At 38.2% G+C, this 23,527-nt stretch overlaps 1 protein-coding gene across 8 annotated transcripts in view; it reads right to left on the bottom strand.

Annotated features, from left to right (window-relative positions):
* LEKR1 (leucine, glutamate and lysine rich 1) overlaps positions 1 to 23,527 on the bottom strand; it is a 231,856-nt gene that overhangs the window by 41,294 nt on the left and 167,035 nt on the right. For 6 of the 8 annotated variants that reach the window (XR_009261914.1, XR_009261913.1, XR_009261911.1 and 3 more), the window contains 2 exons: positions 20,872 to 21,171; positions 6,741 to 7,044 (listed from right to left, as the gene is read on the bottom strand). Coding sequence is in view for 1 of the 8 variants with exons in the window: in XM_058730308.1 (XP_058586291.1) it covers positions 6,631 to 7,044; positions 20,872 to 21,171 (714 nt within the window). In the remaining 7 variants the exon portion in view is untranslated. Of the gene's footprint in view, positions 1 to 6,250; positions 7,045 to 20,871; positions 21,172 to 23,527 lie in introns of those variants that run through there. The other 2 variants (XR_009261916.1, XM_058730308.1) reach the window with 2 other exon arrangements.

Raw genomic sequence — 23,527 nt, 5'->3', positions numbered from 1 at the left:
TTACAGTTTTATACTTAAGTGGTTAAGAACTACTTTCAGGGATAATAATATACCAGTATCTCTTCTCATGATTCCAATAAATTATCTAAGTATTCTATGTTTCACAAGCCTCAAAGACAACCAGCAATACCAGATTTCCTTTGGGGAAATAGGTACCATTATGAGATTAAATCTGAGATTACCATTATGAGGTACCATTATGAGATTATGAGATTAAACCAAATAGGTACCATTATGAGATTAAAATTTAAGATTATTCAATGAGGGGCACCTGCATGGCTCAGTCAGTTAAGTGACCGACTCTTGATTTTGACTTAGGTCATAATCTCATGGTGCATGGGATCAAGCCCTGTGTAGGGCTCTGTGCTGACAGCGCAGATCCTGCTTGGGATTCTCTCTCTCCCTCTGTCTCTGCCCCTCCCCAATTTATACACACACACACTCTCTCTCAAAATAAATGAATTAACATTAAAAAAAAAAAGATTATTCAATGAGTTGCCAATGATCAAAATGAAAGCATTTCTATTGGGTTTTTTTTGTTAATAACAAATCTTTAGTTCTTTGCAGGCTCAGAAACTTGGATTGTGACATAAGATTTTATGAATATTGATTAGATATTGATTTCCTTTTACTCACTAGCTTTTCTGGAGAGTTTTCAAGATTCACAATCAATTGATGAAAAAAAAAGAATTTGAGTGCATTGGGAGCTGAGGTATTGAACATGGGGATGGGTGGTCTCAGAGAGCCATTTGTTTCAGATAGGCATGAGGGAACTGAGTCTAGCAAGATTATTTCCGTTCAATACTAATGTATAGCTCTTAGAGGTGAAATATGCCAGGGCTTTAACATGTATAAGGATCACCTGCAGATCTCATTAAAATCAGATTTTATTCCGTAGGTTTGGGTGTGAGGACTGATAGTCTGCATTTCTAATAAGCTCCCAGGAGACATTGATCCTGCTGGATCACTTTGAGTAGCAAGAATTTAGAGCACTGATACTATTCTTCCAGCCTACAAATGAGATGTTTGGCCAAGATTTGGAGGCCATGGCTTTCTCATCAAGTCAGCTGTTAAGCAGTTATAAGAATTTAAAAGATTATTTAACCTCAAAGGGAACTATTATTTCCTTCTGTAAAATTATAAGTCTGGGCCAGGTGATGTATCAAGTCATTTCAGAACTATAAAATTTAAGGATTTTAAGATAACCCTTATCGTATTTTGGCTACTATCTCCTTTACTTTCCCTCATAAACAGTTAACAGAAATCAGAAAAGGGTTTATTGCGCCGTATTAGTCCCTAAGGTCACCACTGAGTTGTGCTTTGCATTCTTTGAGGCCAAGATGATAGTTATTTTTTAAATGTCAATTTCCACCTTCCTCCTCCATAATTCTTAGAACACGATTCAGATTTGTATTTTTTTTTAACTTTAAGAATTCTTATAAGTCCTGAGTCTGTGGGATTAGTTTACCTGTTTCCCAAATGAAATGTAGTTCCCACGATTTCACATTTTTCAGACAAGCTGTAATATTCTTAAATAGAAGGGTGATCCTTTAATTGGACCGATATCATACACGGCACCCCTGCTAAGTGGCAATAACTAGTAACAGTTTTAAAATATATTTAATAGGGAACAGATTCTTTCCCTTCTCTGAATAGAATTCGAGTCAGATCCTTCCTGTTTATTTCCGTTGTCAACATCTTTATTCAGAAACTTCATATAACTCTTGTCTGGACTACTGTACTAATCTACCAACTTGTGTTCCATCTCCAGCCTTTCCACCCCATAATTATTCCTATAAGCCTCTGCCAGATTTCAACAAAACGCATGCTTCTTTTAGTCAAAATGCTGCAATGGCCTTTATTCAACACCTCCATGCTATGGGGTCAGGTTCCCACTACTTCCCTTCACCAAGTATTTTCTACACTTCCCATGCCTGTACCTCTTTATACATCTCTTCCATCTGGTATACCTTCTTCTATAAAACCCTACCAATTTTTTAAGATCTATTATAAATGCCAGTTCTTGCTAAAAATGCTCCCTGATTTTTCCAGCAAGAAGATGAACTCGTGTAACACTTTGCTTTTGATTCTCTCCTCAGCATCTACTACCTGACATTATAATTTCTGAATATACGTCCTCTTGCTCTCTACTATACAATTCTCGGGAAACTGTAGTATGTCTTCATTTTTATAGCTCTCACAGTGCTTTTTCAATTCTCTGTATCTGTTGAAGAAATGAGTGAATGTATAATATAGCTTCACTGTTCTACAGATCAAGATGCTCAGAAACTGCAGAAGTTTAAAAATTATTCCTTGGTCTTAATCAGTATTCATTTCCAGGTAAATTAATCTCTGTGACACAGTATCCTCTTGTATATTTTGGGGTGGAGGTAAGGGATGTCTAGTAAATTTTTTTACTCAATGGATATAAAACATCATGCTGTATAAATGCTGGAGAAGAAGGAAATATTTTGACTTTCTGGATCATGGTAAATATTGTCATAGGATATGTGTGTGTTTCAGATTCAACTACAGTGTTATGAAGAAAATTTTATGTGTGAAAAAGATTATACAAAGATGACATAATTTATATTTAAGATTTTAAAGAGGCAACCCAACTATATTGGCTTCACAATTTATTACTATATGGGGTTAATATTTTCAAAAGGAAAAGTAGAATTTCTTCCTTAAGATACCATAGACAACACCTTAGGAATGCGACCATTATTGTCTATCATGGCTTGAGGACCATTAAAGGTGTTCTGAACAAGATATATTATTTTACTAAAACATGTAAGTGAAGGGGCACCTGAGTGGCTCAGTCAGTTAAGCGTCCAGCTCTTGGTTTAGGCTCAGGTCATGATCTCATGGTTCATAGTTCTAACCCTGTGTTGCTGGGCTCTGTGCTGACAGAGCACAGCCTGCTTGGGATTCACTCATTCCTTCTCTCTCTGCCCCTCCCCTGCTCATGCACTTTCTCTCTCTCAGAATAAATAAATTAAAAAAATAAACCATGAAAGTGGAAAAGTAAAAAATATATATCTATAATCATTGTAGGATTTGTGAACTTTGGACACATAATTAAATTGATTTCCTGTGCTCCATAAGATACACAATGATGGTCAGGAATTTTGAGCTCCAGTGCATTAACCCTCTCAGGATACTAGGTTGCTTTATCAGTGCAATACAGCAATTTTAAGAACCTTAAAAGATCCAGCTTGAGAAAACTTGTTCCACAATCAAAGCAATTAGCTATAATTGATCTGTAATACTACAAAAACTTTTTGAACTAATAGAACATTTTAAAAAATCTTAGTTTTACATAATTTTCTTTTTTTAAAGTTTCTTTTTGAAAGAGACAGAAATCTGAAACAGGCTCTAGGCTCTGAGCGGTCAGCACAGAGCCTGACATGGAGCTCAAACTCATGAACCATGATATCATGACCTGAGCTGAAGTTGGAGCCTCAACCAACTGAGCCACCCAGGTGCCCCTGCATAATTTTCAACATTAACATCTCTTCCAGTCAATTCCATTGCCAGAAAATATAACTTTTAAGTAATTCTGACTAACTATAAATACAGTAATTGCATTCAAAAAGACTTTGAAAAAATCACTTGAAAAATCTATGTTAACTATAGAATTCTCCCATCTTTGTCTACCAATATTAAATTGAGAAGAAAAAAAAACCAGGGTTATAATTATTTGAGGAATATTTTCTGTGATATTCTTTTCTTTTTGTACCTACGAATCCTTCCATTGAGGTCATGGAAAACAGATGTATATAGAGAAATTAAAACTAATAGATTTATTTTATTTATTTATTTTTTAATATATGAAATTTATTGTCAAATTGGTTTCCATACAACACCCAGTGCTCATCCCAAAAGGTGTCCTCCTCAATACCCATCACCCACCCTCCCCTCCCTCCCACCCCCCATCAACCCTCAGTTTGTTCTCAGTAAAACTAATAGATTTAAATTAATATCCATTATATGCATTTGAGAGCTCTCTTTTGCCATAGTATTCACTGCCTCCCTAACACTCTTGATATGATACTGTTTCATGCCAGGAGTTATCTCATCAGTGAGAAAATCAAGGGAAGTTTATGTTCTTAACCCCCAGGTTACATACTCTAATGCGATTCTCTTTTCTTTAAGTGTCTTCCTCTAAAAAATCCCAGCACATAGCTTAGATGGCACCATTCAAGTGGTCTAGCTTGATACAAATGTCAATATTGTCTCTGTCGTGTATCCACGGAATAACCTCTCTAATATACTTGTGGAATATAACACAGTCTTACCGTGATTCTATTCTCAGAGAGATTAACATAATGACTTGTTATAAAGTGAGAGTATAACAAACCAAGAAACCAGATTTGCACTGATAGTTTTTATCACTTTAGAAAAGCTTACACGTGACCTTCTTTACAAATTTAAATGTGTTCATAATTTAGGGAAAACAATGTATCCCCATGGTTCCTGAAGAGAGAGCTGAAATTGGGAGACTGTGGAAAAGCGTGTATCATATGATGGCAAAGAACCGCTGCCCTGAATTTTCCTGTAGGCTTTTATTAAAGTTTTCTCTAGCTTCTGCCATCTACCTCACGTCACAAGTACTTGTAATTTAAACATCCAAATACCAGGTCAGAAACATCGAGGTCTGGTCCAGTAGTTCCCAGAGGGTGGCACGGGTACTACTGTCATTGTACACGATGATTTTAGGGGGTACACCAACCAACATTTTGTAATTTTAACAGACACATGTTGATTTTCAAGTATTAGCAAAAATATACCTAGCAAATCAAACTCGTTACTCTACAATTATTCTTTCTTGGGCCAAGAAAGAATACATAACTTTTTTTTTTTTTTTTTACATAACTTTAAGTTTAAAAAGCGAGGGCATTTAAAGAAAATATTAGGTAAATACTATGTGGGGCTTCTGACAAAAGTCCTGATGGAGGCTGGGGAAACTCTGATGAGTGGGAAAGTGAGTGGAGTGGTTGGGGTCGGTTAACGGTCTGGTTTTAGCTCTGTCACTAGCTGTACCTCTTTAGCAAGTCGGACTTCTTTGGGTATCTATTCCTTATTTGTAAAGAAATGGTTGGGGTGACCTCTAAGGTTCACTCCAGCACCACCATTCTATTGTTTTGTTCTCTTGTCAAATGCCATTATAAGGAACATCGATCTCTGTAAAGTGAAACTAAGCATTCTAAGCCTTAACACAAGATGTGCTCACTTAAACTAGTCAGGGAAATCGGCAGACCTAATGTGGAATTTTTTTTTTTTTGAAGTTAAAACACACGATTGTTAGATTAGACTAATCCTTTTAAAGATTAGAGATGAACTTGAATTTACTTAGCAGCTTTACTTTTTTTTTTTTGCACATGGGAGGGATTCCAAGTACCTTTGGATTCTCTCATGAACATAATAGCCAGACAGAGGGGAGTTTTATGTGCCATATTTGACATGTGCTACTAACATTCTCATCTGGGATTAAAAAGCGACTTGGATGTCCCTGATACAGTCAGATGAAGCATTTAAGTAAAGTCAGCGTTGGAAAAAAAAAATGCAGTTCAACTTGAAGGGGAAAAAAGATGGACAATCACTAGCTTAAGGTAAAGACTTATGTTTTAAGAAACAGGAGAAGCCTGAAGCTTTATAACTTAAAATAGCTGGTTTGGTTTCTGGTTTTAATTTTTCACTATGAAAATAGAAAATATGTTAACCAATTGGCCATTTTAAGAGGTAATAAAACGTGAACCCCCAAATTAGCACTATGTGCCTCTATGAGACTGTCTTGAATTAGTTCTTTTCCCAATGGCTCAAATCAAAATCTAATCGTGATTACTAAAAACCATTCAATGTAGAAACACTACCTCTACCAAGTAATATTTACATGGTCAGCCAGACTGTTTTTAAAAATAATCTCTAAAGTTTGAAAAGTAAACCCCCTTGTCCTTGAATTGGAGTTGGTGTCCCTTTTTCTAGAAGGTCCCAGGTTCACAGGAAAGACTGTCTTCTTGAAGGGTACCTACCATGACTTCCGGCCTAAAAAGAAATTGTATTAACCAATTAAATTGCAAGATGAAAAGAGAAGGTTTCTATGATGATGTTGAATTCTGTGAATATTTGAACTAAATATTTTGGAAGTTATCAAATTTAGGACTAACGTACTTCTATTTTCTATTTGGAATACTAATCACATCTATTTAATCTATTCAGCTCAACAAACAAATGAACAAACACCAACAAAACCAACACAATCTATTTTTGGTGGAAATATATCTGCTTGTAAAGGTGCAAAAAAAAAAAATAGCAAAGATGCTATGGGTGAAAAATTTTACCTGTGATCTCAAAAAGGGAATATTCAGAGAACACATCTAAACATCCAATATAGACACATAGAAATTGGCCCTCTGGAATACCACCAACTTCATTATCTGTTGCAACTTCAAAGGCCTCTTGGAAAATATGGCTTCACGATTCCTAGTTTTTCCAACTATCCTATTAAAAATATCTATAACCGTGCATTCTTGATCTGTGATAATAATTTGACCTCTGTCATCCTCAGTTACACTTGGTCTGGGAAGTACCAAGTGTCCTGCTTGGAGCTGCTCCTGGCTGGATCAGTCACTGCTGATTTAGTCTCCTCCTCAGAATGGCAGTCAGTCTTTGTCTGGTCTCATTTACGGAAGATGCTCGACCCCTGGGAGGATGGGGCTGGGGGAAAGTAGGCAAACCTGAGCTGCTGACCCTCTTGGGTTGAACTGAGGTTGGGGCAGTGGTGGGTTTTGACACTCCATGCAGGCTGGGGATTTTGATTCCTTTTCCAGAGTTCAGTCTTGTAAGGCTTCTCTCTCCCTGGCTGCTGACCACTGCAGCAGAGGAGGTTAGGCTGCCCTGGTTAAGGGAACACGGCGACAAAGGTAAACTTCCACTGAGCTTCCTGAGCTCCAGAAGCTGTTCTCTGGCTTGGCTCAAAGCCTCTGTCAGTTCAAAGCGTTCTTCACACTCCCTGCGCACTGTTTCCTGAAGAAAAGTGTTCTGAAATGAGAAAAGGTGGGGGGAGAAGCATCCCTAGCTTTAAACTGTACATTTGGATGGTAATTAGCAATATAAATGGAGAACTGAAATGGAAATCAGAGGTCCGTCTTTGACTGTCTTTGTGGCTACTCTACCACATGGGACAGACAAGTCAAAAACGCAAATGATTTGTGAAGCTGGAAAGAACTTTGAGAGGACATTTGGTTCAACCCTTGCAGTTTGCAGAATAGGAACCAAGAGCCAGTATCACTCAGATGGGTAGTGAGGGGCTGGCGCTGGAACCCAGAACTTCTAATGCTTACTTTAGTGGGGTTTCAGCTCATTGGCACATGTGATGCCTAACACTTAACATCTGCAGGGGCAAGTATGTTAGTTTATAACGAAGGTAAGCTGCAATACACAAGACAGGTAAAATTGCTTGAATTATAAGATTGAAAGAATAAAACATATCAGGTACAGCGCTTAAACAACAGAATCAGCTACTTTATATGACGCTTTCTCAACGGGACTTAAATATACTGATCGTTTGTTATTTTTGTAAGATATATATCAAAATAAAGAAGAACGTTATTTGCTTTTAACTCCATTTGGCAATCATGTATCAAGTCGCCAGAAGCTGTAGTGGATACAATACCTGCCCTCAATAAGTTTGCAGCCTCATGAGTTTGAGCAGAGCTGTTTTTTATGTCTCCCAACAGGATTTGGAACCAAGGGTAGAAGTTATGTAGTTGAAGATAAGGAAGAACTTTTTAAAAGCCAGAACTGTCTGGAGGATACCCTGAAGGGTTAAATCTCACTTGACTGGGATGGACTGGAGCAAACTTAAACTTCAAATGGGTGACTGAACTAGAGATCACTAAGGTCCCTTCAAATTCTGAGACTATAGTTTTAGTTAAAGAAGTTACTCATCTTTCGTCTATGGAATTCATCCAAATTATTTCAAGGTCCATGGTAAGAATTAGCTCTTGGATCTTTCTAACCTCCTGACATGTCTGTAGAATGTCAAAAAAGAGGTTGAAAAGCAAACAATTCAAAGTAGTAAACAAATAAGGAAACAATTAAAATGATTGTGCTAGACCCAGCAATAGCACTGCTAGGAATTTACCCAAGGGATACAGGAGTACTGATGCATAGGGGCACTTGTACCCCAATGTTTATAGCAGCACTCTCAACAATTGCCAAATTATGGAAAGAGCCTAAATGTCCATCAACTGATGAATGGATAAAAAAATTGTGGTGTATATACACAATGGAGTAATACGTGGCAATGAGAAAGAATGAAATATGGCCTTTTGTAGCAACGTGGATGGAACTGGAGAGTGTGATGCTAAGTGAAATAAGCCATACAGAGAAAGACAGATACCATATGGTTTCACTCTTATGTGGATCCTGAGAAACTTAACAGAAACCCATGGGGGAGGGGAAGGAAAAAAAAAGAGGTTAGAGTGGAAGAGAGCCAAAGCATAAGAGACTCTTAAAAACTGAGAACAAACTGAGGGCTGATGGGGGGGGGGGGGAGGGAGGGAGGGAAGGGCGGGTGATGGGTAGTGAGGAGGGCACCTTTGGGGATGAGCACTGGGTGTTGTATGGAAACCAATTTGACAATAAACTTCATATATTGAAATAAAATAAAATAAAATAAAATAAAATAAAATAAAATAAAATAAAATAAAATAAAATAAAATAAAATAAAATAAAATAAAATAAAATGATTGTGCTATAGGATTCTCTGACTAAAAATGAATTTCCATCAGGTTAGTTTGTAAAACTACCCAAGGCATTGCCAAATCTGTCAGTGGGAAGTGTCTTCCCAAGGCTTTTCCTGACTAATCTGCTGTCAGTGGAACTAAGTAACAAAGCATCAGAGAAAGTAGCATCTTCCTGTATTTGAGTCTCTTGTAATTATGATCAGAACTCTATTCAATTCCAAATTTGGTCAGAATTGAAGAATATGGCACAATTCTAGATTGACAGTTGTTCTATAATTTTCTATAAAATCAGCAGCACGTCTGGGTCAAACAAAGCTTCATCGATTTCATATATTATTAACATACATATGGGTCCATATAAGCATGTATATTTTTTTAAATAATGAGGGTTAAGTACTTGCTTCTAGTTAGGTGCTTTTGTTTTTTTGTTATTGTTTTTGTTTTTGTTTTGAGAAACTGGAGACCAAGGATGGTGTTTGTGGCTTTATCATCTGGTTTTCATTAATCCTACCTGAAATACTTGTTGAAAAGGCAAGAGAGGAAGGGCCAGGGAAGAATATTAGTAAGTTGCTCTGTTAGATGTCATTTCATCTCCTATTCTGACAAAGAAAAACCGTGAAGCCCTACTGCTTATGTGACCTGCTGAAAGCAGCCCAGCCCTGAAGTGGTAGGTCCTGCTCCCAGCTGCCCATGCCTAAATGAATTGTCTACTTATATCAAGCATGCAGGGACCTCTTTGTTTCTGGACACAGAAGCAATTAAAAGAAAAAAAAAAAAAAAGACACTTCATCTAGCTTTGCCCAAGTTTTCTAAACTTAATCTAAACTTTATTTTAAGTGGCACACCATCAGTGCATTATTTCCTATTAATAGAGTTAGCTGGCAAAATATGTTGAAGTGATTAGATTCAAGGGGCTTTCAATAACTTAGTATAAAAAATTCCCTTGATTAAGAAAGTTATGAGAAAGAGTTAAGTTTATTTGAATATATAAAAGAAAAGAATGGATAGCAGTTAACTGATGAGGTCAATAAATTGCTGACATGAATAACAGGTGCACCAATATGGAAGGATAACGTAATGGGTGATGTGATGACAAGGGCTCTCATTAAAATAAAAATAAAATTCAATCCATTCACTAAAATTAAATTCATGTCTGAAAGGAAAGGAGTGGTGTTCTATGGAAAACATCCGTAAAGCAAGTCACCTAAAAGCTATTTTAGGCAAGTGACATTGCACTAAAGGAGGAAATGAAAAGGTGGAGTGAACTCAAAGATGTCCCCATAGCAAGTATAATGGGAACAAAGTGCCGGCCAACTCCAGACTGGACTTTGGAAGGGCTGCTGATCATCTTGGTCTGGGGCCCACTGCTCTGGAACTCATCCTTTTTCAAGCTATTAGCTTCCAGTACAAAGGACTATTTCTCTTTCTTCTGTTATTTCAAATCAGGAGGACCTCTGAACTGAAAACAGGCTCCAGAATTAGGACTTCTATTTTTGTATTTGCCATAAACACTGTGAAATCTCAGGTGAATCTCACAATATCTGCATATCCTCTGCTACCATTACCTCCTGTTTTAAAATTGAGATTATAACTCAGTTTTGTACAACAGGCAATTCAGATGTTATAATTTATTCAACCATGGAGTAACAAAATGGAAATAGAACACATCAAGTTTAGAGGATTGCTATTTCGAGGGTGGGGTGTGTGTGACAGGGCATGACAAGAGCACACATGGATGTGGCCAGAGCCAGTAAGGGAAAATTCCATCATGTGTGGAAAAGAATCACTCACTTGTGATTAGATTGCTTTCAGTGATTTAGGCAAAATATCTATCTTTTGGGGCTGTTTTTTTTTGAAGGTTGTTTCTTTGGAAGAATTTTAATGTGTGTTTTCACTGAACAACGTAGGAAAATGTGTAAGATGGAAATTCAGTAAGATTGAAAATCCTGGGCAAACATGAGACTAATCAGTGAAGCCCTAGCATTCTAAACGTTTCAGGTAAAATTATCTTTGGTCATATTTTAGCATGGTAAAATGGTAAAGAAGGGGCAGTGGGGTTTTCCAGGCCAAATGGGCAGTGAGTGCAAATGGCTGGTAGTGACAGTGGAAGAGGCACATCTTGGGATGACACATGGCTTAGTATGACTTGGATGCAGAATGAACAGGCAGGGAAGAGTGAGCAGGGTCTGATCGAAGATAACTTTAATAACATGCTAAATATTAGAGTTTTAACTTAATTATGAGGGTCATATGGAGTCGTTGAAAGGTTTATTTCAAGCATGGGGCTGGCATGGTCAAATTTGCATTGAAGGAAGATCCCTTTGCCAGCTCTATGGAAAATGGCCCCAAGTGGGGCAAGAAAGGAAACAGGGAGGATCATAAGAGACCAACATTTTCACAGAGGAGGTTCCTATCCCCTGCACCCCTTGATTAGGGTGGTCTGGGCACAGGAGAATTAGTGTTTCTGGGTCCTAAAGTTCTGTTGATGGTGAAGAGCATTACCAGTAGAATATGTCTATAACATTTTCAGATGAAGGCCACTTTGGGCTTAAAATATGGCTTAATCACACTCCCACTGGGTAAGTAAATGTCAAAATGAAAATATAAATTAGCTCTCCATCTGTTTGAAATTTCTAATATTAAAAAAATGGCCAATTTGCCCCACTCTTTACAATGTAAAAGTAGTTTATTTTTGTGTTTGTTTTCATTTTTTTTCCTTAGAGACAGCTGGATTGTTTTCAATTCCAAAGACAGTGGAAGAAGCAGGAGAAGGCTTTGCTGGGTAACCTGATCATTGTGAAGATGAAAATCCCATTTGTGATGGCAATCACTTGAATTTGGCAATTTGGGGGGAACATGCCAGGAAAGCAAGTCCTCAGTGAAGGATAACCACAGATGGGTGTCTTTTTTATGCTTTACGTCCAATGAGGTCTGAACCAGTCATGGAATGATCAGATTATAGTTTCTACCCACCCAAACGAGATATATCCCAGGGTGAGTAGATGACTAGACAACTGGGTGGGGAGCCGAGGCAAAGGGAAACTGGAAAAGGTGTGGAAACCAGAAAGATGGGTAGGAGCTAGCAAAGGATGTGCCCAAACTTCCATTTATGGCTTCTGTTCAACTAATCTGATCAGCCCAAAACACTGCAGAAAAACAGAAGAGATGGCCCTTTGGTAAGACAGGAATGAGAATCTGAATAGATTTCCAGGAAAGAAGTAAGATGGATGGTAGGCAGGCTGTTCTAAAATTGTATTTCTGTGCTCACAGACTTAATGGACACTGTGAAATAACTACTGCAGATATATTGAAACAGAAGTAGAAATGGGGAAAAATAAACAACCCCTAGGACTAATATGCCTCAAGAGCAGATTTTCAGAATGGGGAGGAAGAGCCCTTGAAGGCACAGTGTTCAGGATTCATTTGTCTAAGTCAATAATCTAAGATTTAATTAGTATTAATTAAATACAATGGAAACAATTTCTCCCTATTTTTTCTCATTCTGTCAATTTTCTGGCATCTATACTCTGCATCCGGGCAAACTGTCTCCAACATGTAAAAGGCGGTCTTGCTTAGCTCTCCCTCTGCACTGCTGAAGCCTCTCAGTCTGACTGCCTCACTCCTGTCTGCCCCATGCCTCATGGTTAAGGTTCTCAGGTTATTTGTTCACCCATCCTCCCTGCCAACCAACCCTAGGAGTAGCCCATGGTCACTAAAAGCTTTCCCAGTTCTCTCTCTGCTCCCTGTGGAGCCAGAGGTTAGAGAAGAGATTCATATGTTCTAATTTTATTTGGTCCCTAAATTGAGAACTAAGTGGTTCCAGTAATTAACTAACTTAATTTACTAACTGGTGCTTTGTTTTCTCATAAATGGAATTACCAGAGAAATGTGTGCCATTTTATCTATATCAATTAAATATGTAAATATAGAAAATGTATATCCTTGGAGTGGCTCAGTGGGTTAAGTGACTGACTTTGGCTCAGGTCATGATCTCATGGTTTGTGGGTTCAAGCCCCGCATTGGGCTCTGTGCTAACAGCTCAGAGCCTAGAGCCTGCTTTGGATTCTGTGTCTCCTTCTCTCTCTGCCCTTCTTCTGCTTGTGCTCTCTCTCTCAAAAATAAAAAATAAAAAATTTTTACAAAATGCATATCCTAAAACTAAGCAAATCCCTCCTGCCAAAAAAAAAAAAAAAAAAAAAAAGCTCTTTGCAAACACCATATCTTCCTCAAATTTAATCTTTGACTTCACACAAATCCATCCTTGCCAGATTTATTAGTAAGCTTTCCTAAATAAATGGGTTTTCTTTTTTTTTTTTCTTAAATAGATTTTACATTTGAAAAATATTAGCCCCGCATTGGGCTCTGCTATGAGCATGGAGCCTGCTTGAGATGAAACAAACAAAAAAGAAAAAACACTCCTTCACACTTCCAAGTTCTACCTCCAGGGAATAACTATTTTCAGGTTTTTAAGCTGTTTCTTGCGATATTTATTTCCATATTTCTATGTAATAACATTATGCAGTTATCTCATGGTTTTTCAATTTTGAAGTCATTATCTAATGGCTTCATAGGATAGAAGATGAGGATTCAGCTTCCCATTCCAACTCCTAGCAGGTGTTTCTCTTTTCCCCATGAGCAGATATTCCTGTTCCCTGGGAGAAATTTCTATCACAATTTTGTTGAAAAATCTTCCCAATTTCCATCACAATTTTCATTTTGCTTTATATGATTATAGTATATAATATTATGTAGACCTGAGCCATGCAGTGTACTATGATTACATTTCCTTTCTGGCATGGCTTCCTTTCACAGTTAATTATTGTCCCACTATTTATCTGCTTAGGTTTCCGGGTTGTTGATTACTTATTTTTCACCAAATCTACTTATAGAAGTGTAAATATCCTTTCAGCATGTTCGAACACTCCATGTAATCTATCAGCTTCTCTTATATTGGAGACATACTTCTAAAAACCCTCCATTCTGCTGAACCCAGCCTGGTTGTTCTCTAAATCTGTTGCCCTGCTGTAATTCTCAGATTTCATCCTTTCTCCCTCTCTGACCTGAAAACTTCCTAAGAACTTATGTTTATCCTTAAGGTATAGATATTTCATGATGAAATGCTTTGGTGGAATGGCTTTACCATTCATTATGGTGAGTGGACCCTTCTTCCAATATAGAAGTGTATGTCCTTCAGTACTTAGAAATGTTCTTGATTAGTTTCTGCACTAATCTTTCCTCCACTTTCTCTGTTCTCTCTTTCCAGAACTCCTCTAATTTTCTTTTCTTCTCTCCATCTCTTTGTTTTTCTCTTCTACTTTCTGGGAGATTTATTCATCTTTATCATCTAACCCAAATATTGAATTTTTTACTTCAGCTCTTATATTTTAATATTTATTCTTGTTCTTTATTCATAGCCTCTGCTTATGTTCCATGGATGCAATATCTTTTCTTTTCTCTCTCAGGACATTAATTGTACTCTTTTTTGAAGCTCCCTGCATGCATTATTTTGTATCTTTTTCTTCTGAGTTGCTTTTTTTTCCTTCTGAGTTTTATTTTGATCCTAGCTTCTGTCTCGTATTTGAGGTGTTTCTAAAACATTTGATGATCTTTGGCTGTTGACATTTATCTTTTTTTTTTTTTTTTTTTTTTTTTGGGGACAGACAGAGACAGTGCATGAACGGGGGACGAGCAGAGAGAGAGAGAGACACAGAATCGGAAACAGGCTCCAGGCTCTGAGCCATCAGCCCAGAGCCTGACGCGGGGCTTGAACTCACAGACCGCGAGATCGTGACCTGGCTGAAGTCGGACGCTTAACTGACTGCGCCACCCAGGCGCCCCTGGCTGTTGACATTTAAAAAGGAGTCTCCTAAATGTTACTGGAAGCTCTGTGTGTCTAGGTGAGGGCTTAATGACTGGTATACTTCTTAATGGGTAGATTAGACATGACTATTGCCATTTCACTGGGAGACCCCAATTGTCAGTATCCATAGATCTTTTTCCTCTCCTCTCCTCCTCTCTCCCCTTCCTTCCCCTCCCCTCCCCTCCCACTCCCATTCCCATTCTCCTCTCCTCTCCTCTCCTCTCCTCTCCTCTCCTCTCCTCTCCTCTCCTCTCCTCTCCTCTCCTCTCCTCTTTTCTCTTCCTGCATTTCTCCAGAGAAGATACTTCCAATTTCCTAGCTGTTGATATATAAACCTAGTTGTCTATTCTGGGAAGTAAGTGGGTAAAGTGGTTCAAGAGGTCTCACTCTGAGGTACAGACTTTCATTCTAGCCTTATCCCACAATCTGCTCTTCTGTATCCTCAAGTCCAAAGCCTCTTAAATTCAGGTTTTTCTAGAGTATAAACCTTTGGTATACTGCCAGGATGGTGGGTGAAGTTGCTTAGGGGTTAGTGAGGGCATCCGAGGATCTGTCTGTTCCTTTCACAATTATTCAAACAATCCTGTTTTCAGATCCACTCCTCTCCCTCTTTCAGAAGTATCTGGTGTCTCCAATCACTGAGTCTTTCCAGCATTGTGTCACATAATTGGATTTGTTCCTTTTAGGGTTCCACCTCACTTCCCCAATCCCCACAGGCATCAGGTTTCAATATCATACAGTCTACTAATTACCTCTCAACACTGCTTTCTCAATTTTCAAAATTTGGTCAATGTCTCTTTCATCTAGTGTCAACTCCTTCCTCTCCTGTTCTCTTTTCCTTATGGATATATTCACTTTTTATTAATTTACTGTAATTTTAGTGATGTTTTGGGATTGCATAGATAAACATACATATTCAATTCTCCATGTTTAACCAAGAGCATTATTATTATTATTATTATTATTATTATTATTATTATTATTAGTTTTACTGTTTTTATTTATTTTTGAGAGAGAGACGGAGTGCAAGCAGGAGAGGGGCAGAGAGGCAGACACAGAATCCAAAGCACGCTCCAGGCTCTGAGCTGACAGTACAGAGCCAACGCGAGGCTCAAACTCACAAAATGTGAGATTATGACCTGGGCCAAAGTCAGACGCTCAACCCTCTGAGCCACCCAGGTGCCCCAAGAGCATTCTTTTTTCTTTTTGAATGTCTTTCATCTTCATTAGATGGCTATAGAAACTGATATTTTAAAATTTCTGTCCCATTGTTTTCCTTACTGATAATCTTAAGACAACAAAAATATTGAGCTTCCTTTGGTAGTTCCTTTCTGTTTTTGTTTTGGGTTCCTTTTGGATTTGCCACATTCTTCCTCTGAATTACTGAATTACAACACGTAATTCTCTGTCAGTGCGGCTGGGCCACACTGTCTTGACAGGACTCACATGAAGCTAGTAGGAAGGAAAACTGGCAGCAAGAAGCATGTGACTATTTTAATCTGTTGTTAAATGATGTTCTATTCCCTAATATATTTCTTTTTGAATTCTTTCTTCTTTTAAAAAAATATTCCCTTTTTTTAGGCGTGTCTTTTCCCTATGAAGGATTTTCATGGGCCCCCTTTCAACATTCACATTTCCCATACAGCTCTACTTTCCATTTTCTCCCCTTTCACCTGCATCTTTTGTTGCTAAACCTTCTTGATCCTGGTGTTCCTGTGGACGCTCTCCAATAATCCGGATCCATGCAGGAATGCCCATTTGCCCTTTAGAGGCTCTGGCTTTCCTCCTATCCTTGAGAACATTCTTCATACAATTAAAAACAAAGTCTACCCATTCTCTGGCCTCTTGAAAGAGAGCAGGGCTTTCCTGTCTTTAACTAGCCTCTTTATTAGACCAAAAATTTATCTTCATTCTAATGACAATTTGTCCTTCACTTTGTCCTTTTTTCTCCAGAACCTGACAAATTTCAAGTATCTGAAATGTGTGATCAAAATAATAGTGTTTTTCACTGTATAAGCTACAGCCCCTATTCTTTCTGGCTCATAAATCCTACCCCTTTTATTGTCTCATTCCCTATTTTTATAGGAATATTCTGGATTTTGGTATGCTTAACCAGAGAAGCAGCCTTAATTATTTATTCTTATAGTTGAGTGTCAATTATTTAACTTCAAAAGGAAAATCTAATCTACCTCCCCTCCTCCCACCCCAGCTAAAGGAAGTCTGTCCCTAGGCATGTCCTTAGGTAACTTTACTTTTGGAATGATCTCTTTCTATTCCCCAGTACTGATCAATGATCATTTAAGTGCCAACCCAGTGTTTTGTATATCTCAAAAGTCTACATTAAAGAAAAAATAAAACTTCATCTCTAAGTAGTTTCCTTTTACAACTACTGAGCAGAAAGAGCTCCACATGTAGCTCCTTTTGTCTGAAAAAGAAATTCATTCTTCACTTTTAATCTAGGGTCTCTTGCCAAAATTACCTCTAGTGGCCCGGCCCTGAGACTGGCAGCCTCTAGGATGGCCCTCAGTTATCCCCGCCCTCTTGCTTATTCACATCCTTGTGCAATCTCTTTGCTTTGAATGTGAGCTGGACTTACTGACTCATTTATAATGAATAGAATTTAGCAGAAGCAATGGGATGTCACTTCTGAGGTTATGTTACAAAGACTGTAGCTTCTATCTTAGACACCTCTCTTGCACTCTCATTCTTCCTCACTTGGTGCTCTGAGCCAATCCAGCTGTTGTTGTTCTACGTAGAAGTCCTTGTTGTAAGGAACTAAGGGAGTCCTCCGACCAACAGCCAGCAAGGTGCTAAGGCTCTCAGCCCAACAGCCGTAATAAAATAACTCCTGCTAACAACCACAAAGTGAGTCTGAAAACAAATCTTCCTCTAGTTGAGCCTTTAGACAAAACTGTATGCCTGACTCCCTGACACCAACCTCACAAAAGGTCTTAAGCCAAAAGTACCTAGCTAAGTCAAATTCAGAGCCCTGGCCCACAGAAACTGTGAGATAGTAAATGCTTGTTGTTTGAGAACACTGAATTTGAGAATAGTGGATTGTTCAACAAGGGATAACCAATATAGGCCCTTAAAGCCAATTTTTAAGATTTCAGTCTATGCTTTTTATATAAGTTTCTGTTTAGGGGCGCCTGGGTGGCTCAGTCGGTTGAGCATCCGACTTCAGCTCAGGTCATGATCTCACACTCCGTGAGTTCGAGCCCCACGTCGGGCTCTGTGCTGACAGCTCAGAGCCTGGAGCCTGCTTTGGATTCTTTGTCTCCCTCTCTCTCTGCCCCTCCCCTGCTCATGCTCTGTCTCTCTCTGTCTCAAAAATAAAACAAAAACAAAAACAAAAACAAAACATATATAAGTTTCTGTTTAGGTCATTCTTTCCTCTGGATGTCAATGTAATTACTCATATAAGATTTTCTTTTGGCACAAAAACAGACACATAGGCCAATGGAATAGAATAGAAACCCCAGAACTAGACCCACAAACGTATGGCCAACTAATCTTTGACAAAGCAGGAAAGAATATCCAATGGAAAAAAGACAGTCTCTTTAACAAATGGTGCTGGGAGAACTGGACAGCAACATGAAGAAGATTGAAACTAGACCACTTTCTTACACCATTCACAAAAACAAACTCAAAATGGATAAAGGACCTGAATGTGAGACAGGAAACCATCAAAACCCTAGAGGAGAAAGAAGGAAAAGACCTCTCTGACCTCAGCCGCAGCAATTTCTTACTTGACACATCCCCAAAGGCAAGGGAATTAAAAGCAAAAATGAACTACTGGGACCTTATGAAGATAAAAAGCTTCTGCACAGCCAAGGAAACAACCAACAAAACTAAAAGGCAACCAACGGAATGGGAAAAGATATTTGCAAATGACATATCGAACAAAGGGCTAGTATCCAAAATCTATAAAGAGCTCACCAAACTCCACACCCGAAAAACAAATAACCCAGTGAAGAAATGGGCAGAAAACATGAATAGACACTTCTCTAAAGAAGACACCCGGATGGCCAACAGGCACATGAAAAGATGCTCAATGTCGCTCCTCATCAGGGAAATACAAATCAAAACCACACTTACATATCACCTCACGCCAGTCAGAGTGGCCAAAATGAACCAATCAGGAGACTATAGATGCTGGCGAGGTTGTGGAGAAACGGGAACCCTCTTGCACTGTTGGTGGGAATGCAAATTGGTGCAGCCACTCTGGAAAACAGTGTGGAGGTTCCTCAAAAAATTAAAAATAGACCTACCCTATGACCCAGCAATAGCACTGCTAGGAATTTACCCAAGGGATACAGGAGTACTGATGCATAGGGGCACTTGTACCCCAATGTTTATAGCAGCACTCTCAACAATTGCCAAATTATGGAAAGAGCCTAAATGTCCATCAACTGATGAATGGATAAAAAAAATTGTGGTTTATATACACAATGGAGTACTATGTGGCAATGAGAAAGAATGAAATATGGCCCTTTGTAGCAACATGGATGGAACTGGAGAGTGTGATGCTAAGTGAAATAAGCCATACAGAGAAAGACAGATACCATATGGTTTCACTCTTATGTGGATCCTGAGAAACTTAACAGAAACCCATGGGGGAGGGGAAGGAAAACAAAAGAGGTTAGAGTGGAAGAGAGCCAAAGCATAAGAGACTCTTAAAAACTGAGAACAAACTGAGGGTTGATGGGGGGAGGGAGGGAGGGGAGGGTGGGTGATGGGTATTGAGGAGGGCAGCTTTTGGGATGAGCACTGGGTGTTGTATGGAAACCAATTTGACAATAAACTTCATATATTGAAAAAAAAAAAGATTTTCTTTAAATTCTTCTTTGAGAGCAGGTAATGGCAGCTGTCAGTCTTGTTCCTAATTGCATATATAGGGCCTAGCACCTGGGCCCTGGATAGATGCTCAATATATATTTATTGGATTCAACACTTCTATTTTTTTTTTTTTACATGTCCTAGTGTATAGGTTACTCCTCAGTTTCCATATTGCCATGTCTTTGGATATTTAAGAGTTAGAAAACCTGCCAGTCTAACTGCCTTGATCTCTCTTTCCTTTAACCAGTTGACCCTCCTTTAGAACTTAAACACTGCTGTCTCATTTGAAGCAACTCTGTATCACCTCTCTCCTTTGGGTTTTTCCAGCAGAACCAAGTCCATATGTGCTATCCTTTCCCACTCATGCCAGGACTGGTGGAAGCAGCAACCTTGATGAGGGAGGCTATGCTATTGTGTGTTGGCAGGAGATGCTCAATCAGCTGACTCCCTAAACATCTGGAGAAGCAAGTAGCATGTTTATTGGTATTTTGAAACAAAGAAAAAAGAAAGAAAGAAAGAGTAAAAGAAAGAAAGAAAGAGAGAGAGAGAGAGAGAGAGAGAGAGAGAAAGAAAGAAAGAAAGAAAGAAAGAAAGAAAGAAAGAAAGAAAGAAAGAAAGAAAGAAAGAAAGAAAGAAAGAAAGAAAGAAAGAAAAAGAAAGAACGAACAAAGGAGGGAAGGAAGGAAATGAAGCCTGGCGATGTTGAGTGCTAAGCCTGAGGGTCACTTTGAAACTTAGAAGCAGAATCACTAGAACTCAGGTTTCCTGAAACAGGAAACATCATATCATGGAGATTCAAATAGAATCTTGGCTCTGCCATGCTGTGTGACCTCAACTGCTTAGCAGTTCTGAAATAAGAATTCATTAGAAAACAATTTCAAATCAAAATAATTCTATTTCAGTTTAAACAAAAATATTGCTGAAATAATCATGCATACATAAGAAAGAAGACCAACTCATGTACATTATGCTACAGTTTAGGTTGACAGAAAGATAAAGCCCTAAAGAGAAATTACTTTCAGAATATATTGTCCAAATTATTTTTTGAACGTAAGCAGCAAGTGCTCTAAAAGTTTCTTTGGCAAAGACTGAATGTCAAAACCAGTAAGACATAAATATGCAAAGATTTCTAGTCTTAGAAGTTTTAAATGGTTTTTGCAACACAGTAGAACTGGGTGCTGAGGAAACCATAGAGATCTTGTAGTTCAGTGAATTTCATTTTACAGAAAAGGAAGCCAGGGGAAGAGAGGTTAAATGACTGCCTAGTTAAGGACACAGCCACGATGTAATTCCAGGTTCCTGACTAACAGTCCTCGACTGCATGACACCAAGCTATCTTTGATGTTTGTTGTTTGTCTACTTTTTGAAAGAGTGTGTGCTCTTTCACTAATCACAGCGGCACCATCGTCTGCTTCCTACCTGTTCCTGGGACTGGTTAAACTGCTGCATCAGTTGTGTTTGTGCCAGCATTACTCTATCTAGCTCATCTGACTTCAGCTTCATTTCCTTCCTCAAGTCCTCTGAAATGGAATCGTTACTGTCAGTTTCTTTCTTCAGGCGGGCTTCAAATTCTGCAACCAAATTTTTAAGGTTTTCAATTTCTTTCTCCTTTGATTCAGAATCTTCAGTATGTCGGATACAAGATTCATGGAGTTTTTCTTCAAGGGTGGCCACTTCCAGCTTTAGATCTCTAGTAGCACTTGCGATTAAATCAGATATCTGTAAGATAAATCTTGTATTAGTTTGTAGGCAATATCTCTAGGCAACCAAAGAGTCCTTATGGCTTTAGGAGGTTTATTCTAAATAATCAGTGTGCTCTTCTTATCAAATGAAAACAAATCCTATGACACTATGTAGGCCTCCAAAATTTTCTTTTTAAAAGTTAAGACTAAAACCTATTTTTACCACCTTAAATGGAATTGCATTAATCACTTGGGCATCCTTGGAAATATATAAATCTTTGTGTCCAGATTGAGCTACCAAGGACAGCTCAAGTCTTGATCCACGTACCTGTCTGGATTCAGTGTGGGGTGGCTTTGGGACCTAGAAATGCCTGATGTTTGGGGATGCACATAGAGGAGCACCACAGTTTTATTCTATTCATGCTATAATTATAGTAAGTTTTGTTTTGACATATATTTTTTCTTTCTTATATATGATGACTGGAGATGCCCTCAGGTACTATACCTCTAGATCAACAATGCCCAGTAGAGCTCTCTGTGACGACAGAAATAGTCTGTGATGTCCAATATGGTAGCCACTAGCCACCTGTACCTACTGACAGTAGTATGTCAGTAAATGTTTAGCAACTGATGCACACACACACAAAAAGCCAGATTTGTATCTAGTCTCCATGTAGACTCCGTGTGGACTGAGTGTAAATACTCTCACCACGGCCAATTCCAAGGTACCAGGGTGACATAACCAATTGCTGAGTTGGGAAGAGAGGCCAACAAAAGGCTCTGGCTTGCCAGTACTGGCTAGTGAGCATTTAAAATGTGGCTAATGTGGTTGAGGAACTGAACTTTAAATTTAAATTTTAATTACTTGAAATTTAAGTAGCCACATATGGCTAACATATTAGATTGTACAGCTCTAGAGAATACCAGAATACTTTGCAAATATACTATCTCTCAGGTGGTACTTCTAGATAAAGAGATGAGAGAATGAGAGATAAAGAGAGAAGATGAGAAGCTTTTCCTTAGAGTCATGAAAGTCTTTAGAAGGGAAAAGACTGCTTGTTTTCTTTCTCCTTAAAAAACAAAGAACAGAAAACAAACCAGGAAGAGCAAAGTTGCTTCTGATGAAACATATCCTTATTATTTGTGCTACAGATATTGTCCCATTATAAATATTAGTACAACAAGAAACCAGTCCATGAAGAATCTGGAAAACATTCATAGACCAAAGTTCCAAGGATTCTATGAACTATTATTTATGAGTAATGCATCCAAAATTTGTTTCAAATGTTAAATTTACATTAAGAATAACTTTTGCAAGAAATCTATTCACACTTAGTAACTTGAGAAATTAAATTAATATTCCATTATATTCAATTAATCCAGGAAGGAAGAGGATCATTGCTAGGTCTGAGCAGTCGTTTCCATCATCCAAAGGAGAGCTGACACTGAAATAGAGCAGGTTATCTTTGGGACAGGAGACTCACAAAGCCACAAATATGTTTTGATGTTTTCAAAACGGGAGTCAGCATTTACAAATCAAGAGAATTCAATTAGAAAATCTGGATTTATGACTTCTTTTAAAAAACTATAACTCTTGGCAAGTTGGGGCCTGCCTTAATAGGCTTCTTCTGGAAGAAAAATAGTATAGGAGAGGTAGAAACTTGGGTGAGCTGAGATTCTAAGCTTTCAGCTATCAGCTTGGAATCTCTCAAGTGTACCATTGTCCCAACAGGATTTCACTTACAAAACACAAATTCAAAGATAAAGTTATTAAGAGTTTCAAGACAACATTTGGAGAGCATTAAACCCAAGAGGTATGAGGCATTTCTGAGTGTGGGCCCTGTGACACTGGACTTGTCATATACTCACATAGCTGGCCCTGCCTATTGTTCACAGTGCTCTTGAAAAGGCTGTACCATATCTCCTGTTCACTGAAGTAGAGGCCATTAAGTCTCATTTGATGCCTAATCTACACAGACTGTTAATGAGTTTATTCAAAGTATGGTTTCCGCACTGGGTCTTGGTTAATATACACACACATATACATACACACAAACACATACGTATATACACAAACACATGTATATATATATGGTGTTCAGGTCTTATAATAACAGGACAACCTTAACAAAACCTTAAATTATGTTTAGGGGGCACCTGGCTGGCTCAGTCAGAAAAGATGCTACTCTTGATCTGAGATTATGAGTTCAAGCACCACACTAGGTGTAGAGGTTACTTAAAAACAAAATCTTCAAAAAAATTATGTTTAGCACATACTGTTTCAGAAATTATGGAGGTAGATTACATTTTTAAATATTTCCCTTCATTCAAAATGTCTAGAATTGAAAATATTTGCAATTAAAGGAGATAGGCTTTAGTTGTTGGGAAAATAT

Source organism: Neofelis nebulosa, chromosome 5 (genome assembly GCF_028018385.1).
Source record: "Neofelis nebulosa isolate mNeoNeb1 chromosome 5, mNeoNeb1.pri, whole genome shotgun sequence".
NCBI classification, from domain to species: domain Eukaryota; kingdom Metazoa; phylum Chordata; class Mammalia; order Carnivora; family Felidae; genus Neofelis; species Neofelis nebulosa.
The sequence above is the reverse complement of the archived record's forward strand: the minus strand, read 5'-3'. Positions and strand labels throughout refer to the sequence as shown.